Below are 25106 nucleotides of genomic sequence, written 5' to 3'. Positions count from 1 at the left end.
CCAGCAGCCTGTTTTGTGTTCAGAATGTTTAATGTTTGTTCTTAGCATTTAATTCCAGATAGTAACAAAGGAAACAGGGCTGAGCTCTGTAAGGGACAAAGTCCTTACGAAACTTTGAAACTGAGCTTGTCCGAAATCCAACTTCTAACCAATGGCACAAGTCCCAGGAGGTGGACAAGGTGAATAATGGGTTAAATGTTGAGAAACAATTATTGACAGTTTTTCCATTGCTCCAAGAGCCTGGTCTATCTCCTGGTCATGAAGATACATTTAAATCAAAACTACTCCTTACTGGAGGAGTATGTGTGTCAGGAGAGTTGGGGCATAAAGAGTAAATGAACGTAAATCAGATGAACAAAGAGTAGAGAAAATCTGAATTTTGAAGCAGAGAAAAATATGTTACCATCATTACAAATATTCAGAGCAGCCATTCTTCTGTAGTTGCCTGGAACTTAAACTTCAAGTGAAGAAAGGGAAGCTTTGAGAGCAATGGAGGTATGGTTCCAGTTGATTCCCAGTTGAAAACTGTAAATCAGTTCGTCTTGACTCATTATGCTGTTGGATTGTTTTGTGAAAAACAAGCAAGTCTTTGCTTATGTGCAATTGAGCTGACTGCTAAGTATTTTCAGCATGTCTTCCTGGTTGAAAAGCTTCCCACCCTCTTAAGGTGTTGGCTTGGCACGTGATATGTTTCTTGTGTGCCATTAAGTGTGCACTGCAGTGCTAAGTAAAAGGTGTTGGAGGTCACTCTTGCTGAAAAACAGTAGGCAGCAAGCAGCTGGCGAGGTATGTGAAGAGTTTCTGAGACTCACTCAGCTCTGTCCTCCCCTCTTAGGGGAATGGAAGGTTTTTACTTCCAGCTTTCAGCTGAGGCTGTTTTTGTCCTTGACAAAATAATGAAGAGCTGAACAAAGTGTAGATTTTTGTGATTGTTTTCTACGAGAGTTGCTTACAAGGAAATACTCTTCAAACCGGTGAGTTGCTTTTCTTTGTAAAAATGTTTAAAACACTAGTAATTCTCTCATTTGACAATTTAAAATTGAGTATTTCCTTTATAAGAAATATTTCTTTTAAAGAGAATAGAAATATTCTTAATTTGAGGGGTGGTTGGGGCTTATGATGTAATTTGTGTTTCAGGTAATTTTCTTTAAGGCAGAGTTTTATTGTAGCTGAACAATGTAACATTAGTAAACTAGGAAAAGTTGAGGTAACCGACAAGTTAATTTCAAGCTCATATTGTAAGTTGCTGCAAAAGTGAATCAAAGAAGGTAAAAAAAACAGTCTTCATTCTGGGTATCATGGATTTTGGTTATAGATCAAAATTTTTTTAATGAAACTCTTGCAAAATTCTGTTTAGCAACTGTTCTTCTTAAATACCAAAATGACTTATTTAACCAGACAAACACAACATATAAAAATGAAACAAATTTTATCCTTTAAGCATATGTTTATGTTTCACAGTTTTCAGATTTGCCATCTTTAAATACATTTTATTTTCAAACTGTAATTGTGCTGGTTTAAAATGTAACAAATACACTGTTTTTTGCTCCTAGTAGGTTTCAGAAGATAAAGCATAAAAATACACCCTTTTTATTTTTAAATATGAGCGTGACCTAAATATTTGGATCTAAATCCTGAATTTGAATGTGTGTATTGGGGGAGAGGTTGTTTTTAAGGGTGTGTAGGACTGTGGTAGGACAGTAAATGGTCATACAGTCTGAGGGGCTCTTTATTATTAAGTGGAGCTTTTTTCGTTCAGCAGTTCTGATCTTTTTCAAAATACAGAAGCAAGCTTCAGAATCAGACAGGAGCGGCTCCTTGCCTATAAGCACAGTGGGAGGAACTGACAAAGGCCCCCGGGGGAAGCACAGTCATCCTGCGCTGGGAAGCAGTCAGGTTTCTACTTGCTGAAGCCATCAAAACTCGACATTGTCACACTCGGTCCTCTGGAGAACAAGTTAGCCAAGCAGTTTTAGAGGATCTTCTGCAAATCACAGAAAGAAGGCCAACCCCCAGAAAGCTGTGGGAACATAGTGACTTCATTAATTAACAAAAAGGCAAAAACTGTTGCCATTTCTGATTCAAATATGACTACTGAAGTTTCTCCTCCCAAATTTATGTACTACCTAATTATCCCATTATTATTTTAATCCTATTTGTAAATAATTAAACTGTACTCTCTGTGACTCTACCACAACCCCAGGAACAAAGAAATAATTTCCACTAGTGCTTTAATCATTTATTGCTAGCCAGCAAATTCAAGAAAAGTATACATATACAATTGTAGCTTGGTATCTGTGGGGGATTGGTTCTGGGACCTCCTGCAGATACCAAACCCCACAGATGCTCGAGTATCTTATTAAAAATGTACAGACAGCGCTCTCTATCCACAGATTCAGCCAATGGGGGCTCCATCCATGGCTCGTTGAGTCTGCAGAACCCACAGATACCGAGGGCTTACAGGATTGCAGATCTTTCTCTTAACATTTCCCTGTAAGTTATGTTTTCTCGCGTCTTGTTTGGGGGCGTTTATTATATGAGACATATGGTACTCAGCCCCCACCGCAGAATTTCAGTAACTCCGTTGCCTCACAAATGCCTTCCACGTAGTTCAGCAAGTACCTAACAGTGTATGCCATGAACTTATAAATGCAGCTTTCCTGGCGGCCCGATAGTATCTCCAGTTACTTTTTCTGGTTCCAGATCCCCCATTATCCCACTGATTACTCCCCTCCGTGAATAGGTGGTGTGCCACCCTCTGTCCTTTGAGCCAACACACTCCACCATGAAGTCATCCTGCAAGGGTGCCTACAAATTCTCGAAGCTGTGAAGCCACGTGCCCCCAGTTCATTATGCTGATTTTCGGGCGGTGCATTGTTTTGCCCTCTACTCTTCCCTTTGTTGTAGTCCCAAGGATTAGAGCAAAGAGGAAGTACAAGAGAAATAGCTCATAAGGCTCATGAGTAACATGCGCAGTCAAATTTAAGTTGACCTCTTTCCTTTGAGGACCTGCACGGTGTGTAGCATACAGTAAGCACTCAGCACAATGCTGCGATCAGAGAGCGATAGCTGCTCTCCTGGAGTGAGGGCGTGCATGCTGACTACCCTGTCCCTTTAGGATGGTTTTTTTACCTGAGGATGCAAAGTGTTTTGGTGGATCGATCCAGGCCCCCTAGCTGCTCTTCAGACATGCCCAAATTTGTCTGATCTATCACAGGATGTACACAGCAGTCCAGCAGTCTAGCTGCAACCTCTGTTTACATAAGCAAAAAGTTCAAATGCAATTTTGAAAAGTTTAAAGAGCAGGTAACTTTTTCTCCCTGAATTCTGTTTTCTGTCTCTCTTTCTCTTTTCCTCCTTCTCTCTTTCCAAATGTCCTACTATACCATCTTCCTTCTTCCTGCCAAGTACCTAGGTTTGAGTTGGAGGACACAGGAATGTAAGACACCTAGATCAAAGGCGAAATGAGAGTAAGGCAAATCCTTCTTTGGAAATGCTCCTTCAGTGATCCCAGGTGTGGCACCCATTGTGGTGACAGGAGGGAGAAGCAAGACACAGGGAGTGGTTCCCAGTTGATCTGGTTGATCATTATTAGAATTTCACCAGCACTTAAATCTAATGACAGATTACCAGGCCCCAGCCTTATGATTCTGACTCAGGTCTGAAGTGGGGCCCTTGATTTTTATTTCTCTAGGATATTCGGATGTTTATCCAGGTTTGGGAGCTACAGCAGCAGAGCTTCCTACCCCCCACTATGGTAAGGGCTGTCAGAATTCCTGGCATGTGATAGTTTCTCTTATTCATCAAAGTCCTACTCTGTTGATTAGATACTGCATTTAGATCTGGAGATAAAATCGTGAAAACAAGGCAAAGTCCTCAGCTGGAGGGCTTTAAAATCTAGCAGGGAACACCAGATGACTGTGCACAGTTGGGCAGAACTCTAGGAAGTGACAATCACATTACAATCATCATGGATTCATATATTCATTATGGTGATTTTCAGGCAAATGACAGTAAGGATCTTGAGAAGAGATGCCTTCTGGCCTAGCTGCAACCTGAGTGACATCAGTGAATACACTGATGATTATGGTGTAATATGGTGAGTGCTGTGGTAGATGCATGGCATTCATGCCATGAGATTGTTATAGGAGAAGCACTTAACTCAGACTGGAGAACCAGAAGCATTCCTGGAAAAAGAGAGCCAGTGTCTGAAGGACATATAGGACTGAGCTAGGCAATTTAGAATTGGGAGGTTGTGCCAGGCAGAAAGAATGACACAACAAAGATTCAGAAACTAGAAAAAAGCAAGAATCCATCTAGGTCACTGAGGTTCAGTGACCCAGTATAAGGTGAGACTGATAAGAGGTGGGGTGGGAGTATTTGGCAGAGGCCAGAATGTGGAAACCTTATACATGCTAAGGAGCTTGGTCTTGATCCTGTAGACAGCAGGGAGACATTCATCCCTTTCTAAGAATACCATTATTTTCCTTATTATATGTACTGTATATGTATAAATAGTTCCTTATTTTATATATATATATCACCCCTCTCACCCACTGACCTGAACAAGCACTAATATTTTGGTGTATTTCATGCATGTGCGCATGTGCATATTGTATTTATGTTTTTCATTAAACCGAAAAGTGACATAATGAGATACTCACTTTAGCTCAGTGGTTTGCAATCAGGGGCAGTTTTACACCCCAAAAGGCATTTGACAATGTCTGAAGACATTTCTGGTTTCTACAGCTGAAGGGTGGTGCTATTGGCATCTGGTGGGTAGGGGTCAGAGATGTTGCTAAACATCATATAATGCATGTGATAAACCACCGCACTGAAGAAATGCCAGTAGTACCAAGGCTGAGAAACTGCTCTCTCTATAGCTGGCAATGTGGGAATATACGTGAGAGATCATTAGGGTATGGCTTAGTAGGACTTATGAACAAATGCGTCTGAGATAGCTTTCTATCTCTTGAAATCACCCAAATCCAGAGGACTTTAACCAGCATGGTTTTTGTGACGGCACTGTTGTTTTAGTCAGTCTCCAAGTGGAAGCCCTTCACACCAGAAACATACACTAACTGGAATATGTTACAGTATTATAACATACATTTACAGCAGGCCTGGAAGTGACTGTGGAGACTCTGGGCCTCCAAGCCTCCTGAGTCCTACACCCTGCCTGCTACCTCGATCCACAGTGGCTCCCACGGCCTTGCACACTGTCAGGGAGCGTGCATCCTTGCACTCACAGCACACCCTCACTCTCAGTGACACTCTTTCCCAGTTGTGCCACCTGCCATCCTTAGGAATTCCCCTTCACTCCAAGTCAGGCTAGGGCCCCAATCAGCTGATGAGAATGTTGAGCTGCGCAGGGACACCAAGAGACTGGCCTCTCCGCAGGACTTTGGGAAGAATCTTCACAGTCAGGCATGTTCTCTTGGCTGCAGGCAAATGGAATTACTTGTCAGTTCCCAGCTTCCTTGCTGTCTTACATCTCCAGGCTTGTGCTCCTGGTGTTCTTAGGCTCTCATACCTGTTCAGCCAGCACCTTCTCTCCCTGTTACTTTCCCAGTTCGTCCCGGCAAGTGCTCACCAGCCCCTCTGCATTTTCATTTTACTTAAGCCCCTGTATTGTCCTTATAACATTGTGGCTTGCCTTTTGGCTCTTTATGTACCTAATCTTTCCTGTCACAAAGCCTCTTAGAACAGTCTCTATATCAGTCATATTTATTTCCTTCAAACCACTCAAAATAGTACTTAGCATGTAGAAGGCAGGCAGGCTCAATAAAGACGTATGAAAAGGAAGAGTACAAATAAAAGCAATATTTTAACTTCTAAATATTATTAGTATAGAGCTGGTACTTCAGAATAATATGAAAAATCCATGTTAATTTTAATTTCTGTTTAAATTTTGAGCTAAACTATAAAATATATGCTGTTTTTGTTTGTTGTTGTTCAGTTGCTAAGTAGTGTCCAACTCTTTGCAACCCCATGAATTGCAGCATGAACTCCCCAAGAACACCAGGATTCACTGTCCTTCACTATCTCCCTAAGTTTGCTCAAACTCATATCCGTTGAGTCAGTGATGCCATCAAATCATCTCATCCTCAGCCGCCTCTTTCTACTTTTGCTTTCAATCTTTCCCAGCATCAGGGTCTTTCCCATTGTCAGCTCTTCATATCAGGTGGCCAAAGTATTGAACTTCATCTTCAGAATCAGTACTTCCAATGAATACTCAGTTGATTTCTTTTAGGATCGACAAGTTTGATCTCCTTGCTGTCCAAGGGACTCTCAAAAGTCTTCTCTAGCATAATTCAAAAGCATCAATTCTTCTCTGCTCAGCCTTCTTTATGGGCCAACTCTAACTTCCTTACGTAACTACTGGAAAAACCATAGCTTTGACTATACGGACCTTTGTTGGCAAAGTGATATCTCTGCTTTTTAATACATTGTCTCAGTTTATCATAGCTTTTCTTCTGAGGAGCAAGCATCTTTTAATTTCATGTTTAATACATGTTGTTATATTTTAAATGTAAAATTATTTGGCCTCCTAGGTTTTATGCTCAGCTTTCAAGAGCCACGAAGCAGTTAGGGCTTTGAATGAAGGAAAACTGCATCTTGACAATTTTAACTGATCTGACCTAGTCTGAGTTTATTTAATTCTTGATTCCTTCTTCTGTGCTCTTAATGAAGGAGAGGACTTGACTTCATACAAGAGCTCTGAGTCATACAAGAGTTCAGTTCAGTTCAGTCACTCAGTCGTGTCCAACTCTTTGCAACCCTGTGAACCGCAACACGCCAGGCCTCCCTGTCCATCACCAACTCCCGCAGTCCACCTAAACCCATATCCATTGAGTCGGTGATGCCATCCAACCATCTCATCCTCTGTCATCCCCTTTTCCTCCTGCCCTCAATCTTTCCCAGCATCAGGGTCTTTTCAAATGAGTCAGCTCTTCACATCAGGTGGCCAAAGTACTGGAGTTTCAGCTTCAGCATCAGTCCTTCCAATGAAAGTCCTTCCATCTCCTTTAAGATGGACTGGTTGGATCTCCTTGCAGTCCAAGGGACTCTCAAGAGTCTTCTCCAACACCACAGTTCAAAAGCATCAATTCTTTGGCACTCAGCTTTCTTTATAGTCCAATTCTCACATCACATCCATACATGACCACTGGAAAAACCATAGCCTTGACTAGATGGACCTTTGTGGACAAAGTAAATGTCTCTGCTTTTTAATATGCTGTCTAGGTTGGTCATAACTTTCCTTCCAAGGAGTAAGTGTCTTTTAATTTCATGGCTGCAATCACCATCTCCAGTGATTTTGGAGCCCAGAAAAATAAAGTCAGCCACTGTTTCTACTGTTTCCCCATCTATTTGCCATGAATGATGGGACTGGATGCCATGATCTTAGTTTTCTAAATGTTGAGCTTTAAGCCAACTTTTTCACTCTCCTCTCTCACTTTCATCAAGAGACTCTTTAGTTCTTCTTCACTTTCTGCCATAAGGGTGGTGTCATCTGCATATCTGAGGTTATTGATATTTCTCCCGGCAATCTTGATTCCAGCTTGTGCTTCCTCCAGCTCAGCATTTCTCATGATGTGCTTTGCATATAAGTTAAATAAGCAGGGTGACAATATACAACCTTGACGTTCTCTTTTTTCTATTTGGAACCAGTCTGTTGTTCCATGTCCAGTTCGAACTGTTGCTTCCTGACCTGCACACAGATTTCTCAAGAGGCAAGTCAGGTGGTCTAGTATTCCCATCTCTTTCAGAATTTTCCACAGTTTATTGTGATCCACACAGTCAAGGCTTTGGCATAGTCAATAAAGCAGAAATGCATGTTCTTCTGAAACTCTCTTGCTCTTTTGATAATCCAGTGAATGTTGGCAATTTGATCTCTGGTTCCTCTGCTTTTTCTAAAACCAGCTTGAACATCTAGAAGTTCATGGTTCATGTATTGCTGAAGCCCGGCTTAGAGAATTTTGAGCATTACTTTCCTAGTTTCTATTAACTCTTACTCTGCAATTCAGGCTGCACACCCTTACTTAGGATTATAGATTTAAAAAATCAAAATTCATCTCAATTTTGGACCTAGGTCTTAAAATTTTTTCACCTTCTACTGAATTTTGGAGAAGCCATATAAATAGTAAAAGCATAATTGTTCTTGTGAAGAGGAACTAAAAAGCCTCTTGATGAACGTGAAAGAGGAGAGTGAAAAAGTTGACTTAAAGCTCAACATTCAGAAAACTAAGATCATGGCATCTGGTCCCATCACTTCATGGCAAATAGATGGCGAAACGGTGGAAACAGTGTCAGACTTTATTTTGGGGGGCTCCAAAATCACTGCAGATGATGACTGCAGCCATGAAATTAGAAGACGCTTACTCCTTGGAAGGAAAGTTATGACCAACCTAGATAGCATATTGAAAAGCAGAGACATTACTTTGCCAACAAAGGTTCGTCTAGTCAAGGCTATGGTTTTTCCAGTGGTTACGTATGTGAGAGTTGGACTATGAAGAAGGCTGAGCACCGAAGAAGTGATGCTTTTGAAATGTGATATTGGAGAAGACTCTTGAGAGTCCCTTGGACTGCAAGGAGATCCAACCAGTCCATTCTAAAGGAGATTAGCCCTGGGATTTCTTTGGAAGGAATGATGCTGAAGTTGAAACTCCAGTACTTTGGCCACCTCATGCGAAGAGTTGACTCATTGGAAAAGACTCTGATGCTGGGAGGGATTAGGGGCAGGAGGAGAAGGGGACAAGAGAGGCTGAGATGGCTGGATGGCATCACTGACTTGATGGACGTGAGTCTGAGTGAACTCTGGGAGTTGGTGATGGACAGGGAGGCCTGGCGTACTGCAATTCATGGGGTCGCAAAGAGTTGGACACGACTGAGTGACTGAACTGAACTGAACTGAAGATGCTCTAATAATAAATAAGACATACTTATAAAAATAAGCATCCTGAAGTCATCTTTGTAAGGTTTGCCTTTTGAAAAAATCCCCTTATTAATTGTGGTCTGGTTCTGACTTAGTATCTCTTTAAAATAAAAATATACAGAAGCAGAAAATCTGTTTCCCATTTGCAAGAATACTCTATGTGCCATACTGATCAAGGAGACCTCTAGATTCAGTCAGCCTGTGGCCAGCTCTGAGTTCAGCCACTATGTACCTTGTATAGTGTCTTCTAACTTCTCTGCACCTCCACCATCTGATCTGTAAAATGAGAGCTGTCACAGCATCCACTTGACAAGAGTGATGTGTTTAAATGAGGTAACTTGTCTATAGAGCATACAAATACTGCCTGGCACACAGTACTCACAAATGTAACTATTTCTGTTACTAAGTCTTAATGCTATGTTCAAGTAAAAAGCCACTATTATGTATTTTTTTCTTGGCTACCTGAGTGACAAAGATGTAAAACACTGATCCTAAGCAAGCACAAGAAAATGTTTCTGAGAGATTTTTCAGCAGTGCACTGTGAAAGATCTCCCTACTGAGCATCAGAAATATATCTTCTCAAGATATGGAGATATAATAGAAAATGTGCTATTGATTTTCCAAAACTTAGGCATTTCTTTTCAAAGAAGTTATTTCAAATTCTTTCCACAGATGTGATGGCCACACACCTTCTGTGTCTGTGAGGGGAACCGCTTTGGTAAGTAACCAAAGAACTAAAGGTTATGCTGAATAATTCAGAATTAATGTAATTCCTGGTTGATTACATATTTAAACAGAATTCTCCTTGGTACAGTCTTAAATTTACTTTAGAAGCTTAGATTTCTCCTGCAGAGCTCCAAGTTTCCCAATTGTGATTGGTTTCCAGTTGGCTGTGGTACTGAAATGCTCAAACAGCAGCCTCTGCCTGAGACCTTGCCACTGTCTCTGCTATTTTACCACCTGTCAGTCCTATACAGCCCTAAAATGTTGGATGGAGGAAGAGTTTATTTGAAAGTAGCAGAGGAATCGCAATTTGAGACATTCAGACTGTAGCAAGCTGTAGGCAAGACTGCTGAAGGTTTATTGTTGTTTTACAGTTGCTCAATCATGTCCAACTGACTCTGCAACCCCATGGACTGCAGCACGCCAGGCTTCCCTGTCCTTCACCATCTCCCAGAGTTTGCTCAAACTCAATGTCCATTGAGTCAGTGATATCATCCAACCACCTCATCTTCTGTTGTCCCCTTCTCCTCCAGGGGGCAGGCTGTATTTGGGCAGGGAATGTAAAAAGGGGAGAGTTCAGTTTGATTCTGTCAAAATCAAAAGCATATGGAAACCAGCTTTGAAAATTTCCAAATAAACTTGCAAACCAAGGTGGGTCTGCATAAGACCTCTTCTGGGTAAGATCATCATTTGTAGTCAAAGAGGAAGCCACTGATAGGCGAAAAGCATCTGGACAGAACAAGCTACATGAGGGCACTGACCAAACAGGACCTCCACAATTTCTCTGAGTTCACATGTTTATAAGATTGAGAAGCTTTGTTTTCTGTTTCTTACTTTTTTTGCCCTCTTGCATTTTGATCTACACACACCATTGTCTTTCTGTGCAACTCATATATGGTTTGGAGATGGAAGAAAGAGTTTTGAAGGCACCTAAGAGTGCAGGAGGAAGGTAGAGGCATTTTTCAATAGATTTTGCCTGTAGTACTAACACTTAAACCTTTCTCTCTCTTCTTTTTTCAAAAAGCATGGGATAGAATTCTGGTGAGGAGTGCATATATCTCACTTCTGTTTGTCAAGTAAAGAATCTCCCACAGAGCTCCAAGTTTCCCAATTGTGATTGGTTTCACAAACAAAAGTGAGCCTCCTTTCTTCTTCAAGATTAATGCTACTTCTTTCTCAGTAACATTGAACCCTATCTCTCTCTTTTATATGCTTGAGCCCCAGTCATGACACCAGGAGCAACTGCTACACTCTCATGGAGAGCTTATCATCATCCAGGCACTTAACATAGATCATTTTATTTAATACCCAGAGGTAATATATGAAGTAGGTATTATTATTATGCCCACCTAAAGATGAAAAAACTGAGGTTCAGAGAATTTAAAGATCATGCTCAAAGTCACACTGATACTTGGGAGAGTCAGGATTAGAAAACCCAGGTCTCTGTAACTCTACCACAAGAAGTCAAAAATGCCTACAGCTTCATCAGTCCCAAAGCCCTGTGTGCTTATGAACCGCTGTTGCTCCCTACCTGTAGGCTTGCCTGTAACCGAGAAATGGACTGAACTGGCATGTATACAGCTTTGTTCTCTAAAAGAACAGAACCCTATGCCAGGATGGCTTCCCTGGTGGCTTAGATGGTAAAGAACCTTTCTGCAATGCAAGAGACCCAGGTTTGATCCCTGGATTGTGAAGAACCCCTGGAGAAGGGAATGGCTACCCACAGTAGTATTCTTGCCTGGAGAATTCCATGAACAGAGGAGCATGGCAGGCTACAGTCCACAGGATCGCAAAGGGTTTGGCATGATTGAGCACCTAACACTACTCCAGGATGCTTCTGTACTCGTGACTTTTCCTCAGAGAAGTGCTCAGAGCTAACCATCCTTTGCCATTTAAGAGAGGTGGTGTCTGAAACAGGTAAGGAGCATAAAAAGAAATGCAAGCACCTAGAAGTTATAAAACAGGAGAGCTAATCTGGAGTTCTTGGGATTTCAAAGTCCAGTCTGAGGACTAGTAAGATACCCTCTTCTTTGACACTCATAATTGCTGTTTGCCTTTAACAATTTCACTTCTCAGAACATGTCAATCTAAAAAGATAAGAACTGGGAATATAAGTGAAAGTCAAGCCAATGATGTAGCTCCCAGTTAATAACTATTTAAAAAGTAAGGGAAAAAAAATAATGAAACTTGAAGACAAGTATAACATGTAGAGCTCCATTATTTATCCATAAAAGTCCTATCCCCTTAAACGGCAAAGAGCTGGTAGTTGGCCAGTGATGCCACAGGGATTCTTGCCAAGACTTAAGATAATGAACTTCCTCTCATTTGGTTGGCAGCCTAGCAGGTATGGTACAAAGGGGATTCCAATATTTTATAGGAGGCTGTACTACATTTTTGGATGATCCTCTGTTCAAAGAGAAGGAAGCTGCTATTTAAACATTTATATCAGCTTAAAAGAAGCCAAGGGTTTCAGAAAAACAGAATTTTTAGTGCTAGAGTATGAAAGAATTTCAATCTAAAATGGAACCAGGAGATATAAAATGGAAAATCTTATGCATGCCCCATAAATGCCTGATATACAGAAAACTGATAATAATATTAGAATTTTCTTAAATGATAGACAGTTGGTCAGGGATTGCCTCATATCAGCCATGGGAAGTTTAGCTTATGGTTTCCAGGGGCATGAACAAGAAATGACCTGGATCAGGTTGGCCTTACAAAATAAGCTGAATTGAGTTTTGTTTGTATGACTGGACTGGTTTTGTCTGCTTAGGAAATTTTTAAAGCTGGTCTTCATTTGTTTTTTGTTTAAATAGACTCTCACTGGACTCTCCCCTCATTCTAACTGAACTCATTCCCTGTTCAGATACAGCCTGCCCCAAATCCTCAGCACACTTGCTTGTGCTTACTATGGTTTGCATGTCCCAAATTGCAATTCCTCTATTGCCAAATAATGGAGAAGGCAATGGCACCCTACTCCAGTACTCTTGCCTGGAAAATCCCATGGGAGGAGGAGCCTGGTAGGCTGCAGTCCATGAGGTCACTAAGAGTTGGACATGACTGAGTGACTTCACTTTCACTTTTCACTTTCATGTATTGGAGAAGGAAATGGCAACCCACTCCAGCGTTCTTGCCTGGAGAATCCCAGGGATGGGGGAGCCTGGTGGGCTGCCGTCTATGGGGTCGCACAGAGTCGGACACGACTGAAGTGACTTAGCATTAGCATTAGCATTAGCATTGCCAAATAAACTCATGTCTTAATCTGCCTCAGCTTATGCCTTCATTTAGGATGACAAGAGAAACTTAGAAATCTTCTATCTCGGAGTTCTCTCCACCTCAGCACTACTGACATTTCGGGTTGAATAATTCTTTGTTGTGGGGGCTCTCGTATGTATTACAGGATGTTTAGTGGCAATCCCTGACCTATACCTACTAGATGCCAGTAGTTCACCTCCACTCAACTGTGACAATAAAAAATACCTCCAGAATTTTCCAAATGTTCCTTGAGGAGCAAATTGCCCCCAGTTGAGAACCATCTCCTTAAAGGTGAGGAATCCAAAATCCAAGTGGTCACCATCTCTGAGCACAGACAAACCGTACGGCTCTGGCCACTTACCCACTCCTCATTTCCGAGCACGTTCTGGTGGTGATACGCCCACTCTGTACCCCTAGAAACATACCTCCAGCGTGGCACTATCCACACTAGGCTGGTGTGAGCTCCCTGAGGCTGGGACCACGCCTGCTCACCTGTGTATCCCCACTTCCGGCACAGTGTGAGAACTCCAAAACTGAAAGAAGAAATGAATGTGTGGTTTTTAAGCCACACGGTGCAATGCTGGATTTGACCTTGCAGGAAAACCGATGCAGAGTAAATTCAAGAACACCTTGAAAAATTAATTTGTTGACTTTACCAAGGCATTTGGTAGCATCCATGACCTTAAGCTTCAGTTTTGACAGCTGTTCTACAGGTTTGGCTGCCCTAAAAGTAGTCAGATAATCTGAGGTTACTCTGTGACAGAGATCTGGTTGTCTCATGTCAGCACTGCAAACGTTAGTAGAGTGAGTTGAGGTTGGAAAAACAGCCTTACTTTGCTCAGCATGTTCTATGTACTATGTTTAAGATTGTTAACAAACCCTAAAGCCAGCATTTTGAGTCTCTGGCCTCTAATCTTTTAGGATATTTCTCTAACTCATTAGGCTGAGAGCACCAGCCAAAGTCTACCAGAAAATCCTCTCTAACCACAGAAGACTAGTAATGGCTAATGATAAGGAATTATTAATATTAAGTGCTAAGTACCATTCTGGGCTTCTCAGGTGGCTCAGTTGTAAAAAATTTGCCTGCCAGTGCAGGAGCTAAGGGAGACACAGATTTGGTCCCTGGGTTGGGATGATCCCCTGAAAAAGGAAATAGTAACCCACTCCAGTATTCTTGCCTGGAAAATTGCATGGACAGAGGAGCCTGGCAGGCTGCAGTCCATGGGGTCACAAGAGTCAGACATGACTGAATATGCACACACGCACCGTTCTAAAGTGTTTTACAAATATTAATTCATTTAATTCTCACAGCAACATTATTGCTACTGCTAAGTCACTTCAGTCATGTCCGACTCTGTGCGACCCCAGAGACAGCAGCCCACCAGGCTCCCCCATCCCTGGGACTCTCCAGGCAAGAACACTGGAGTGGGTTGCCATTTCCTTCTCCAATGCATGAAAGTGAAAAGTGAAAGGGAAGTCCTCAGTCATGTCCGACTCTTAGCGACCCCGTGGACCAGGCTCCTCCATCCATGGGATTTTCCAGGCAAGAGTACTGGAGTGGGATGCCATTGCCTTCTCCAAGCAACATTATTATATGAGGGGTATTGTTGTTACTGTATTCTCTTTTTTTCTCATTATTCCAAGAAAGAAAATAAGGCACAGGACAGAAAGGTTAAGCAACTTGCCCAAAGTTGTACAGCTTTTGAGGTTACTCTATGACAGAGATTTGTTTGTCTCATGTCAGGATTTGGACTTGTGTAAAATTCATATGTTTAACCATTATGCTTTCCTACCTCAGACATGCTGTACTGAGTCCTAATATTTTAAATACTCAGTGTCTCAATTTCTGTAATAATCTTCACTAAAAATCTTATATATATAATTTTCTACCTTGGTATAGAAAAAAATCAATCCATAACTGTGCATAGACAGCATGGAATGTTTAAAGCAAGGTTCCTGCTTCAGAGAGTTTACCACTCAACTGAAGATCTCAACATTCATAAAGTAACAATACAAAGAAACGTAGTGGAGAAAACAGAATTAGAAATCAGACCATATGAGTGTCAGCAGTCAGCATCACCTTTTGTTATCCCTGCGGCTTGAATAAGGTTCTTAACTGAGACTGAGTTTCTTCATCTGCAAAGTGGGAATGACAATCCCTACCGATTTCACAAATCTGTTCTAAAGATCAAATAAGAGAAAATATTTTTTAAATATATTGAAAACTGAAAAAATGAGTAATTTTGTTCAGATAAAAGATAATACACAATGTATTGGAGGAATTCAAAAGTAGGAAATATTATTGTGGGAAGCATAGTCTTTGAATTCGGTTCACTAAATATGAATCAATCTCTTATATGCTGATGCTGTTAAGTGCTCAGGATACAAAGGAGAATAGTATGCTTTCTTAGTTATTTTAGAAAGTGGATCACTTCCAGGGTCATTATTTATATGTCTGTGAATCCCTGGTTTCCTAGATCAGAGTAGAAATTAAAAAGTCTGATTCAGGGAGGAAGGGTAAAAATCTAGTGATAAAGTAAAAGTAGAAAGAATATAAACAACTTTGATATGAAATAATATGCATAATATCAGAGGTACATTAAAAATACTATGGTAATTAATTCTTCCTATGAGAACTGGAGAAGGACTCACAGAGAGGATGATATTGGAACTAGACTCTGAAGGATATTTTCAGGAGAAGAAAAGAGAGAGCAAAGATCAGGAGCAGAGACACGGAGTCCTCAAAAGTATACTTTTATTTTGAGTCTTCAAAAGTATACTTTTAATTTTTTAAAGGAACAATAAAATCAAGAGAAACTGAAAAGAAAAGTGCTTGACATTTTGTAGAACTGTGTGTAGAGAGTTTGGAACATGGGGGTTAAAGATAATTGGGGAGAAAAAGCTTAAATCAAAATTTGGAAAAGGATTTTGACACTGTTTTGCTACTCGGAGGTGTTTTGCTATTTGGAGGCCTCATCCTCTAGGCCAGGTATGGGAAACAGGCTTAATCTTTTATGATAACTCTATGGCAATGAAACACTCTTTGGAGGAAAATTTGGAGTCCAAGACATCCCTGACTGAAGACCAATATGTGCTGTGAGCCCCAGAGGATTTAACTTTCTTAGCCATATAATGACCACAATGGTGTGATCACTCACCTAGAGCCAGACATCCTGGAATGTGAAGGCAAGTGGGCCTTAGGAAGCATCACTATGAACAAAGCTAGTGGAGGTGATGGAATTCCAGCTGAACTATTTCAAATCCTAAAAGATGATGCTATTAAAGTGCTGCACTCAATATGCCAGCAAATTTGGAAAACTCAACAGTGGCCACAGGACTGGAAAAGGTCAGTTTACATTCCAATCCCAAAGAAAGGCAATGTTCAAACTACCGCACAATTTCACTCATTTCACACGCTAGCAAAGTAATGCTGAAAATTCTCCAAGCTAGGCTTCAACTTCATGTTCAAGTACATGAACCAAGAACTTCCAGATGTTCAAGATGGATTTAGAAAAGGCAGAGGAATCAGAGATCAAATTTCCAACATCCATTGGATCATGGAAAACATAAGAGAATTCCAGAAAAACATCTACTTCTGCTTCATTGACTACACTAAAACCTTTGACTGTCTGGATCACAACAAACTGTGGAAAATTCTGAAACAGATGGGAATACCAGACCACATTACCTGCCTCCTGAGAAATCTATATGCAGGTCAAGAAGCAACAGTTAAAACTGGACATGGAAAAACACACTAGTTCTAAATTGGGAAAGGAGTAGGTCAAGGCTGTATATCGTCACCCTCCTTATTTAACTTGTATGCAAAGCACATCATGCAAAATGCCGGGCTGGATGAGTCACAAGGTGGATTCAAATTTGCAGGGAGAAATATCAATAACTTCAGATATGCAGATGACACCACCTTTATGGCAGAAAGCATAAAGGAACTAAAGAGCCTCTTGATGAAAGTGAAAGAGAAGAGTGAAAAAGCTGGCTTAAAACTCAGCATTCAAAAAACGAAGATCATGGCATCTGGTATCATAACTTCATGGCAATAGATGTGGAAACAATAGAAGCAGTGACAGACTATTTTCTTGGGCTCCAGAATCACTGCAGATGGTGACTGCAGCCATGAAATTAAAAGATGCTTGCTCCTTGGAAGAAAAGCTATGACAGACCTCAGTCTGTTCAGTTCAGTTCAGTTCAGTCACTCAGTCGTGTCCGACTCTTTGCGACCCCATGAATCGCAGCACGCCAGGCCTCCCCGTCCATCACCAACTCCCGGAGTTCACTCAGACTCACGTCCATCAAGTCAGTGATGCCATCCAGCCATCTCATCCTCTGTCGTCCCCTTCTCCTCATGCCCCCAATCCCTCCCAGCCCTAGATAGCATATTAAAAAGCAGAGACATTACTTTACTGATGAAGGTCCATCTAGTCAAAGCTATGGTTTTTCCAGTAGTCATGATGGATGTTAGAGGTGGACTATAAAGAAAGCTGAGCACTGAAGAATTGATGCTTTTGAACTGTGGTGTTGGAGAAGACTCTTGAGAGTCCCTTGGACTGCAAGGAGATCAAACCAGCCAATCGTAAAGGAAATCAATCCTGAATACTCATCGGAAGGACTGATGGTGAAGCTGAAATTCCAATACTTTGGCCACCTGATGTGAAGAACTGACTCATCAGCAAAGAACCTGATGCTGGGAAAGAGTGAAGGCAGGAAGAGAAAGGGACGGCGGAGGATGAGATGGTTGGATGGCATCACCGACTCGACGGACATGAGTTTAAGCAAGCTCCAGGAGTTGGTGATGGACAGGAAAGCCTGATGTGCTGCAGTCCATGGGATCACAAAGAGTCAAACACGACTGAGTGACTGAACTGAACTGAACTGAACTGTGTGGGAAACATCTTTAGTATCTTGGGTGAATAGGGTTGACCTTGAAGTAGATCTGGGCAAAAATCTAACCAAAAGAGGTTATATTCACAGTCTATAGGTGATAGAAATACTTCCCACCTGAAGAAATTTTGCTCTTCACCTGACTGTTCAGTTCAGGTACTTTTCATTTCATTATAAATTCAGTATTAAAGAAGGTTATCCAGGAGGCCAGGAAGAATGTACTCCAGTCTACTTAAAGGAAATCTGAAGTTCATTTGAATGTTAAAATGACTGGGAGACAACATTGCTTACTGTCTCTTAATCAAATATATCTACTCTGCAACAAGTACCAAAACTGCAGGTTTGGGAAGAACGGACTTATAAGTTCATGGCTTAATGTTATTAGCACAAATAAAGATTTGGATGAGACTTCTCTGGTGGTCCAGTGGATTCCATTGTGAGAATCTGCCTTGCAATGCAGGGAACTCAAGTTCAATTCCTGGTTGCAGAACTAAAATCTTGCATACTGGGATACAATCAAGCCCAAGCATTGCAACTATTGAACTTGAGAACTCTGGAGCCCACAAACCCAACCAGAGAGTCCATGCAGCTCAATGAAGGTTCCCATGTGATGCAATGAGGATACCATGTGCTGCAACTAAGACCCAAGGCAGCCAAATAAATAAATCTTGAAAAAAGACAGTAGGTAGGGCACAGGAGAGAACACCTTGATGCACTGTAGAGAGAAAAGTGTAACTGTAATTGATCTGATTTCTCAGTTGATTAGTTTCTGGTTTTATTATCTCCAATTGGTATATCCCTATAGTTATAATGTGCTTCTAATATTTTTTTAGTTCTGAATTTAATATAAGTGTGTTAAATTATATCCAATAGCCAATAAACTATCATTGGATTATTTCTTTCTTATTAATAAATCTCCTTTGTATATATTAAATTATGGCTTGCCCATAATTTAATGGGCAAGTCAATGAAATTTAAGCAGGGCTTCTTCTATAAGGAGTAACTGATCTAGATCTTGAGAAAGAAAGCAGACAAGTATAAAAATATTATACTAGATTATGGGAAATGCAAGGATTAACAGAACCTAGGCTTTAGATTTGGACAGACCTGTGATGGAGAAGTTAAAAAGGTGGAGATTTGGAAAGATTAGAGATGTGGTCTTAAGCGTTCAAGATGAGATGAAATATGATAGTGAATATCAAGTAAGATTCAAGAGGCAGGGACTGGGTAGAAAGTGAACTGAAATCAAAGATGACATAAACAGATGGCAAGATAGTCCATTTTCCTGGCAGGAAGAATCAATATTGTGAAAATGACTATACTACCAAATGCAGTCTACAGATTCAATGCAATCCCTATCAAATTACCAGTGACATTTTTCACAGAACTAGAACAAAAATTTCATAATTCATATGGAAACACAAAAGACTGCAAATAGCCAAAACAGTCATGAGAAAGAAAAATGGAGCTGGAGGAATCAACCTTCCTGACTTAAGACTATATTACAAAGCTACAGTCAAGACAGTATGGTACTGGCACAAAAAGAGAAATACAGACCAATGGAACAAGATAGAGAGCCCAGAGATAAACCCACACACCTATGGCTACCTTATTTTTGACTAAGGAGGCAAGAATATACAATGGGGAAAGACAGCCTCTTCAATAAATGGTGCTGGGAAAAATAGACAGCTACATGCAAAAAAATGAAATTAGAACACTTCTTAACACCACAAACAAATATAAACTCAAAATGGATTAAAGACCTAAATGTAAGACCAGAAACTATAAAAACTCTAGAGGAAAACAGGCAAAACACTCAGTGACATAAATCAAAAGCTAGATCTTCTATGACTCACCTCCTAGAGTTATGGAAATAAAAACAAAAATAAACAAGTGGGACCTAATTAAACTTAAAAGCTTTTGCACAGTAAAGGAAACTACAAACAAGGTGCAAAGACAGCCCTCAGAATGGGAGGAAATAATAGCAAAGGAAGCAACTGACAAAGAATTAATTTCCAAAGTATATAAGCAGCTCATACAATACCAGAAAAATAAACAACCCAATCAAAAAGTGGGAAAAAGATCTAAACAGACATTTCTCCCAAGAAGACGTACAGATGGCTAACAAACACATGAAATGATGCTCAACATCACTCATTATTAGAGAACTGCAAATCAAAATTACAATGAGATACCACCTCACACCAGTCAGAATGGCCATCATTAAAAAGTCTACAAACAATAAATGCTGGAGAAGCTGTGGAGAAAAGGGAACCCTCTTGCATTGCTGGTAGGAATGTAAATTGATACAGCCACTATGGAAGACAGTATGGAGATTCCTTATGACCCAGCAATCCCACTACTAGGCATATACCCTGGGGAAACCAAAATTGAAAATGACACATGTATCCCAATGTTCACTGCAGCACTATTTGCAATAGCTAAAACATGGAAGCAACCTAGATGTCCATTGACAGATGAATGGATAAAGAAGGTGTGGTTCATATCTACAATGGAATACTACTTAGCCATAAAAAGGAACACATTTGAATCAGTTCTAATGAGGTGAACGAGAGCATATTATACAGAGTGAGGTAAGTCAGAAAGAGAAATATAAGTATCGTGTTTAGTTCAGTTCAGTTCAGTTCAGTCACTCAGTCGTGTCCGACTCTCTGTGACCCCATGAATCACAGCACGCCAGGCCTCCCTGTGGATCACCAACTCCCAGAGTTCACTTAGACTCACGTCCATCAAGTCAGTGATGCCATCCAGCCATCTCATCCTCTGTCGTCCCCTTCTCCTCCTGCCCCTAATCCCTCCTAGCATCAGAGTCTTTTCCAATGAGTCAACTCTTTGCATGAGGTGGCCAAGGTACTGGAGTTTCAGCTTCAGCATCATTCCCTCCAAAGAAATCCCAGGGCTGATTTCCTTCAGAATGGACTGATTGGATCTCCTTGCAGTCCAAGGGACTGTCAAGAGTCTTCTCCAACACCACAGTTCAAAAGCATCGTACTGATGCATATATATGGAATCTAGAAAGATGGTACTGATGAATGTATTTGCAGGGCAGCAATGACGAAACAGACATAAAGAACAGACAGACCTGTGGACACAGGGGGACGGGAGGAGGGAGAGGGTGAGATGTATGGAGAAAATAACATGGAAACTTACAATATCATATGTAAAATAGATAGCCAATGGGAATTTGCTGTGTAACTCAGGGAACTCAGTCAGGGGCTATGTGACAATCTAGAAGGGTGGGAGGGAAGGGAGGGAGAGGACACGGATGTACTAATGGCTGATTCTTATTGGTATACGACAGAACACTAAAAAATTCTGTAAAGCAATTATCCTTCAATTAAAAAAATAGAGTGGCCAAAAAAGAAAAAAGAAAATGAACTGAAAATAAAGCAATTGGAATGGGAAATCGCCTTGTGGAGGCCATTTAATTCATGCAGAATGAGTTAAAGTGAAGTCAGGAGTGGCAGAGCCAGTTTGACAGAAGAAATGCAAATAGAATTTTGGCAGAAGGAAGTAAAGGGGTAGGAGTGGATAGTTCCCCAAGGTTATAAAGACAAATTAAAACTTAAAAGAGCAGTGATAGATTTAATGAAATCAAGATAAAATTTGCTAGTAAAGAAGGTAAACAGCTCTCCATCTGTACATCATTCTCATAAGTCCTATAAAACTAGCAAAGATTTAAAATATATATACAAGGTCATGCTTTTCAGCACCTTTTTTTCAGAACTATTAATCAGTTCCTTATGTGTGTCTGGGAGGTTCTACCATTTTACATGATTTCTGTGGATGGAAAATTTAAAAAATTTTAGAATTAAAAAAAAATTTTGTTTTAATTTCTAAATCCATTAAGTTCACAAATCTTATGATCCAGTACAAGTTTCAGCTAACTGCCTCTTGATAAGAAAATAGGTACAATGTTAAGAAACCTAAAATTACAGCCACTGGGCCAGACAAACAACATTCCCCACTCAAGAGAAGTAAATTTCTCTCCATTTCCCAACAAGCTCTCTAAGATTCCTGTAGTGCTGTGTAAATTGTAGGCATGTTTTGCAGAGACAGCCTAGATATCTTGCCTGAAAACTTATACAAAATGGAATTAATATAAGCATGGGGAAGTTTGTGATCACTTGCAAACTGCAAAAACAACAAAACATTACAACTAGATAAATAAATGGTAGGAAAATTGATTTGTTGTCCTTAGATTAGGACTTTTAAGCTTGGGATGTTTTTGTGGGAACATGTTGGCTAAAGAAGGTCCAAAAATAATATTACATTTTCTATTTTAAAATTAGCAGGCAAAAATATACAGTTCACCTCCGGAAAGCCAACCCACTGACAGTGCAACTGTCCCCAAGCCAGCAAGCATGAGGGAGGGAAGTACTGTCCCTCCGTGGGATGGTTCACTGCTAGAGGATGAGTTCTTCCAAGGTAAGTCTCTGCACTGAATTTCCTTTGGAATTCCCGGCACTAAAGGAAAGCAAATAATGATTACAGTTTATGCTAAAATGCTCAAGCCCTTGTACTTTATTTTTGAAGTCCTCTTGTTATCCTCACCTGAAGAGGATGGGGTTACATGCTATTAAAAGAAATATTTTAAAAATCTTATATTTAAATATAATGTAAGTAAATATTCTTGGATCAAGGCCTGATAAATCTATGGAATGGTAATAATGTTAATATATAAACTCAAGTAAAAAGATAAAAGGGTATATCTTTAGACATATATTTATAAAGTTTACTATCCTTAATAGACTTTTATTGTTCCTGATTAGGGCCTAAATGCAGTGATGAAATCTAATTGTTGTTAAACTATTAACCTTGTACAATAGATAACAATAAAGACTAAAACAGATTCCAAAAGTACTATATACCCATGGATCTTATTATGTAAGCATCACTCACCTTGACATAGTTTTTTGTATTAAAATAAACCTGGCCATATGAAACATGAAATCTGAAATCATTCACCAGCTTCACCTTGAGGAACTAAATTCAGTTTGCAAAGGCAATGACATCAGCTCAGCCCTATAGTTAGGACAAGTGGTGTGGTCACTGAGAGACCTCCAGCTGGATGTTCTGTCTGGGCACTCCTTTCAGTAAAATGGTTCCTGGCAGAGAACTTGCTTCAGAGAAAAGAGACCCAGAGGAAAATTTCTGTTCCAACACAAAGGTTTTGCCTAGTAGAGGAGAGCTATTTTTCATGAAGTGAAGAAATAAAATGACTGCTCTGAAAATAAAAAGGAGAAGAACAGCAGACTTTTTCACCTTCAGAGTTGTGAGTCAAATAGCAGTATTGGGATTCAAGTGTTAAGAGTGGTTATCTCTAGGAAGAAGGACTCTAGGTGATTTTACCTCTTTTGTTATACTTTCCTGTATTTTCTATTATAACAACATATTTTTGTGGTCAGCAAAAGACTTTAATGAGGAAAAAATACTATGAACAAGTTGAAAGAGAAAACAGAAATCAAAGAGATTTCATTATAATTTGTTTTAAAGACAGATTCATGAAGACTTTTTTTTGTTTTGCCCTGCCTTATATTTTGGCATTGCTTATTTTATCTGTGGATATAGTGAGTAAGTTACTTAGGGACAGGGGAAAACTAATTTTTTTCCATTAAAGCATTAACAGGATGATTCCTTAAAGAACTCCTTAGTTACAGATATTTAATGCTCAGGACTAGTTCTTTTGCTGGCTATGCAAACTTAATAGTACCAACTAACAAATAAAATAGGGTAGAGAAAATCCAGAGTGGATATCAAAAACTTCAATACCTGTCCTAAAATAATTGGCATATTATAAGTACATCTCACTTACATTCACTCAGATACTGATGCACCTCATTTTCTCTGTCATTGAAGAGTTAAAATTACAATTTTTAACGACAACAAAGAGTGAAACATTTTATGTAAATCAGAAGGAAAGATTCTGTAAACAAAAAACTTCTTCAACAATTTAAATAATTTCCATAGCTTATCTCTCATGTCAGATTTTATTTTTTAATGAACATTTCTTCAAAATACACATCTACTCATCTATTGTAACATGAATATGATGAAATATATAAGATAGGTCTTAGAAAGTGAAGTAGCTCAGTTGTGTCTGACTCTTTGCAACCCCATGGACTGTAGCCCACCAGGCTCTTCCATTCATGGAATTTTCCAGGCAAGAGTACTGGAGCGGGTTGCCATTGCCTTCTCCAGGGGATCTTCCTGACCCAGGGATTGAACCCAGGTCTCCCGCATTGCAGGCAGTTGCTTTTACCATCTGAGCCACCAGGGAATTTCTAAGATAGGTCTTAGGGCATCTTAAAACTTTAAAAGATTTTGATTCTGTTTAAATTCTAACAGGTTTTTATTGAGGAAAAGATGTCAAATATGATTCACTAAACAATTCAAGGAAGAACCAACCAAGTGAAAATACCCTGTGACTTATCTGAGATCACAGAGACAGTGGTCCCAGGAAGCATGAGCCCTGGGTCTTGGGTTGGCCTGCTGCTGCTAAGTCACTTCAGTTGTGTCCGACTCTGTGTGACCCCATAGACGTCAGCCCACCAAGGCTCTCCTGCCCCTGGGATTCTCCAGGCAAGAACACTGGAGTGGGTTGCCATTTCCTTCTCCAATGCAGGAAAGTGAAAAGTGAAAGTGAAGTCGCTCAGTCGTGTCCGACTCTTAGCGACCCCATGGACTGCAGCCTACCAGGCTCCTCCATCCATGGGATTTTCCAGGCAAGAGTGCTGGAGTGGGGTGCCATTGCCTTCTCCATGGGTTGGCCTAGGTCCTCGGAATTATAGGGAGGTCATTGGGCCTGACTTACATACCACTCTCTGACCTTGCTACTGAGAGAAAAGTAAACATTGTTTGACAACAGCAACTTCACATCCTTGTAACATAATGAGCTCATAGTGAAATCATCTTTAGTTCATTAAAAGAAAAAATGAAAAGTGAACTTTTGTGGCACAGTGGTTGCGTGTATGGACTCAGGAGACAGGCTGCCTGGATCCACTTCCTAGCTGTATAAGCTGGGCAACTTACTTAATTTCTTCATTCCTCAGTTTCCCCATTTATAAAATGAGAATACTAACCACTAAACTTACAAGATTATGTGAGGATTTAATGAGTTAATCTATTTAGTGCTTAGAACTGTACCTGATAGACACATATAAATGTCTATTGAGTCATATTTTTTTCAGGGGAAGCAAGCTACCATCAGTATATCATTTGATAGTATTTCATAGAACTTAAATTTTTACATATTGCTCAAATTCACCCAAATAAG

The 25106-nt window shown here is 40.2% G+C and overlaps 1 protein-coding gene across 4 annotated transcripts in view; it reads left to right on the top strand.

Moving 5' to 3' along the window:
- Positions 1-25106, top strand: part of EXPH5 (exophilin 5) — a 38357-nt gene that overhangs the window by 3788 nt on the left and 9463 nt on the right. For 2 of the 4 annotated variants that reach the window (XM_061440232.1, XM_061440229.1), the window contains 2 exons: positions 9608-9653; positions 22123-22258. In XM_061440232.1, the coding sequence (XP_061296216.1) occupies positions 9608-9653; positions 22123-22258 (182 nt within the window). The other 2 variants (XM_061440231.1, XM_061440230.1) reach the window with 2 other exon arrangements.

This window comes from Bos javanicus, chromosome 15 (genome assembly GCF_032452875.1).
Source record: "Bos javanicus breed banteng chromosome 15, ARS-OSU_banteng_1.0, whole genome shotgun sequence".
NCBI classification, from domain to species: domain Eukaryota; kingdom Metazoa; phylum Chordata; class Mammalia; order Artiodactyla; family Bovidae; genus Bos; species Bos javanicus.
The sequence above is the reverse complement of the archived record's forward strand: the minus strand, read 5'-3'. Positions and strand labels throughout refer to the sequence as shown.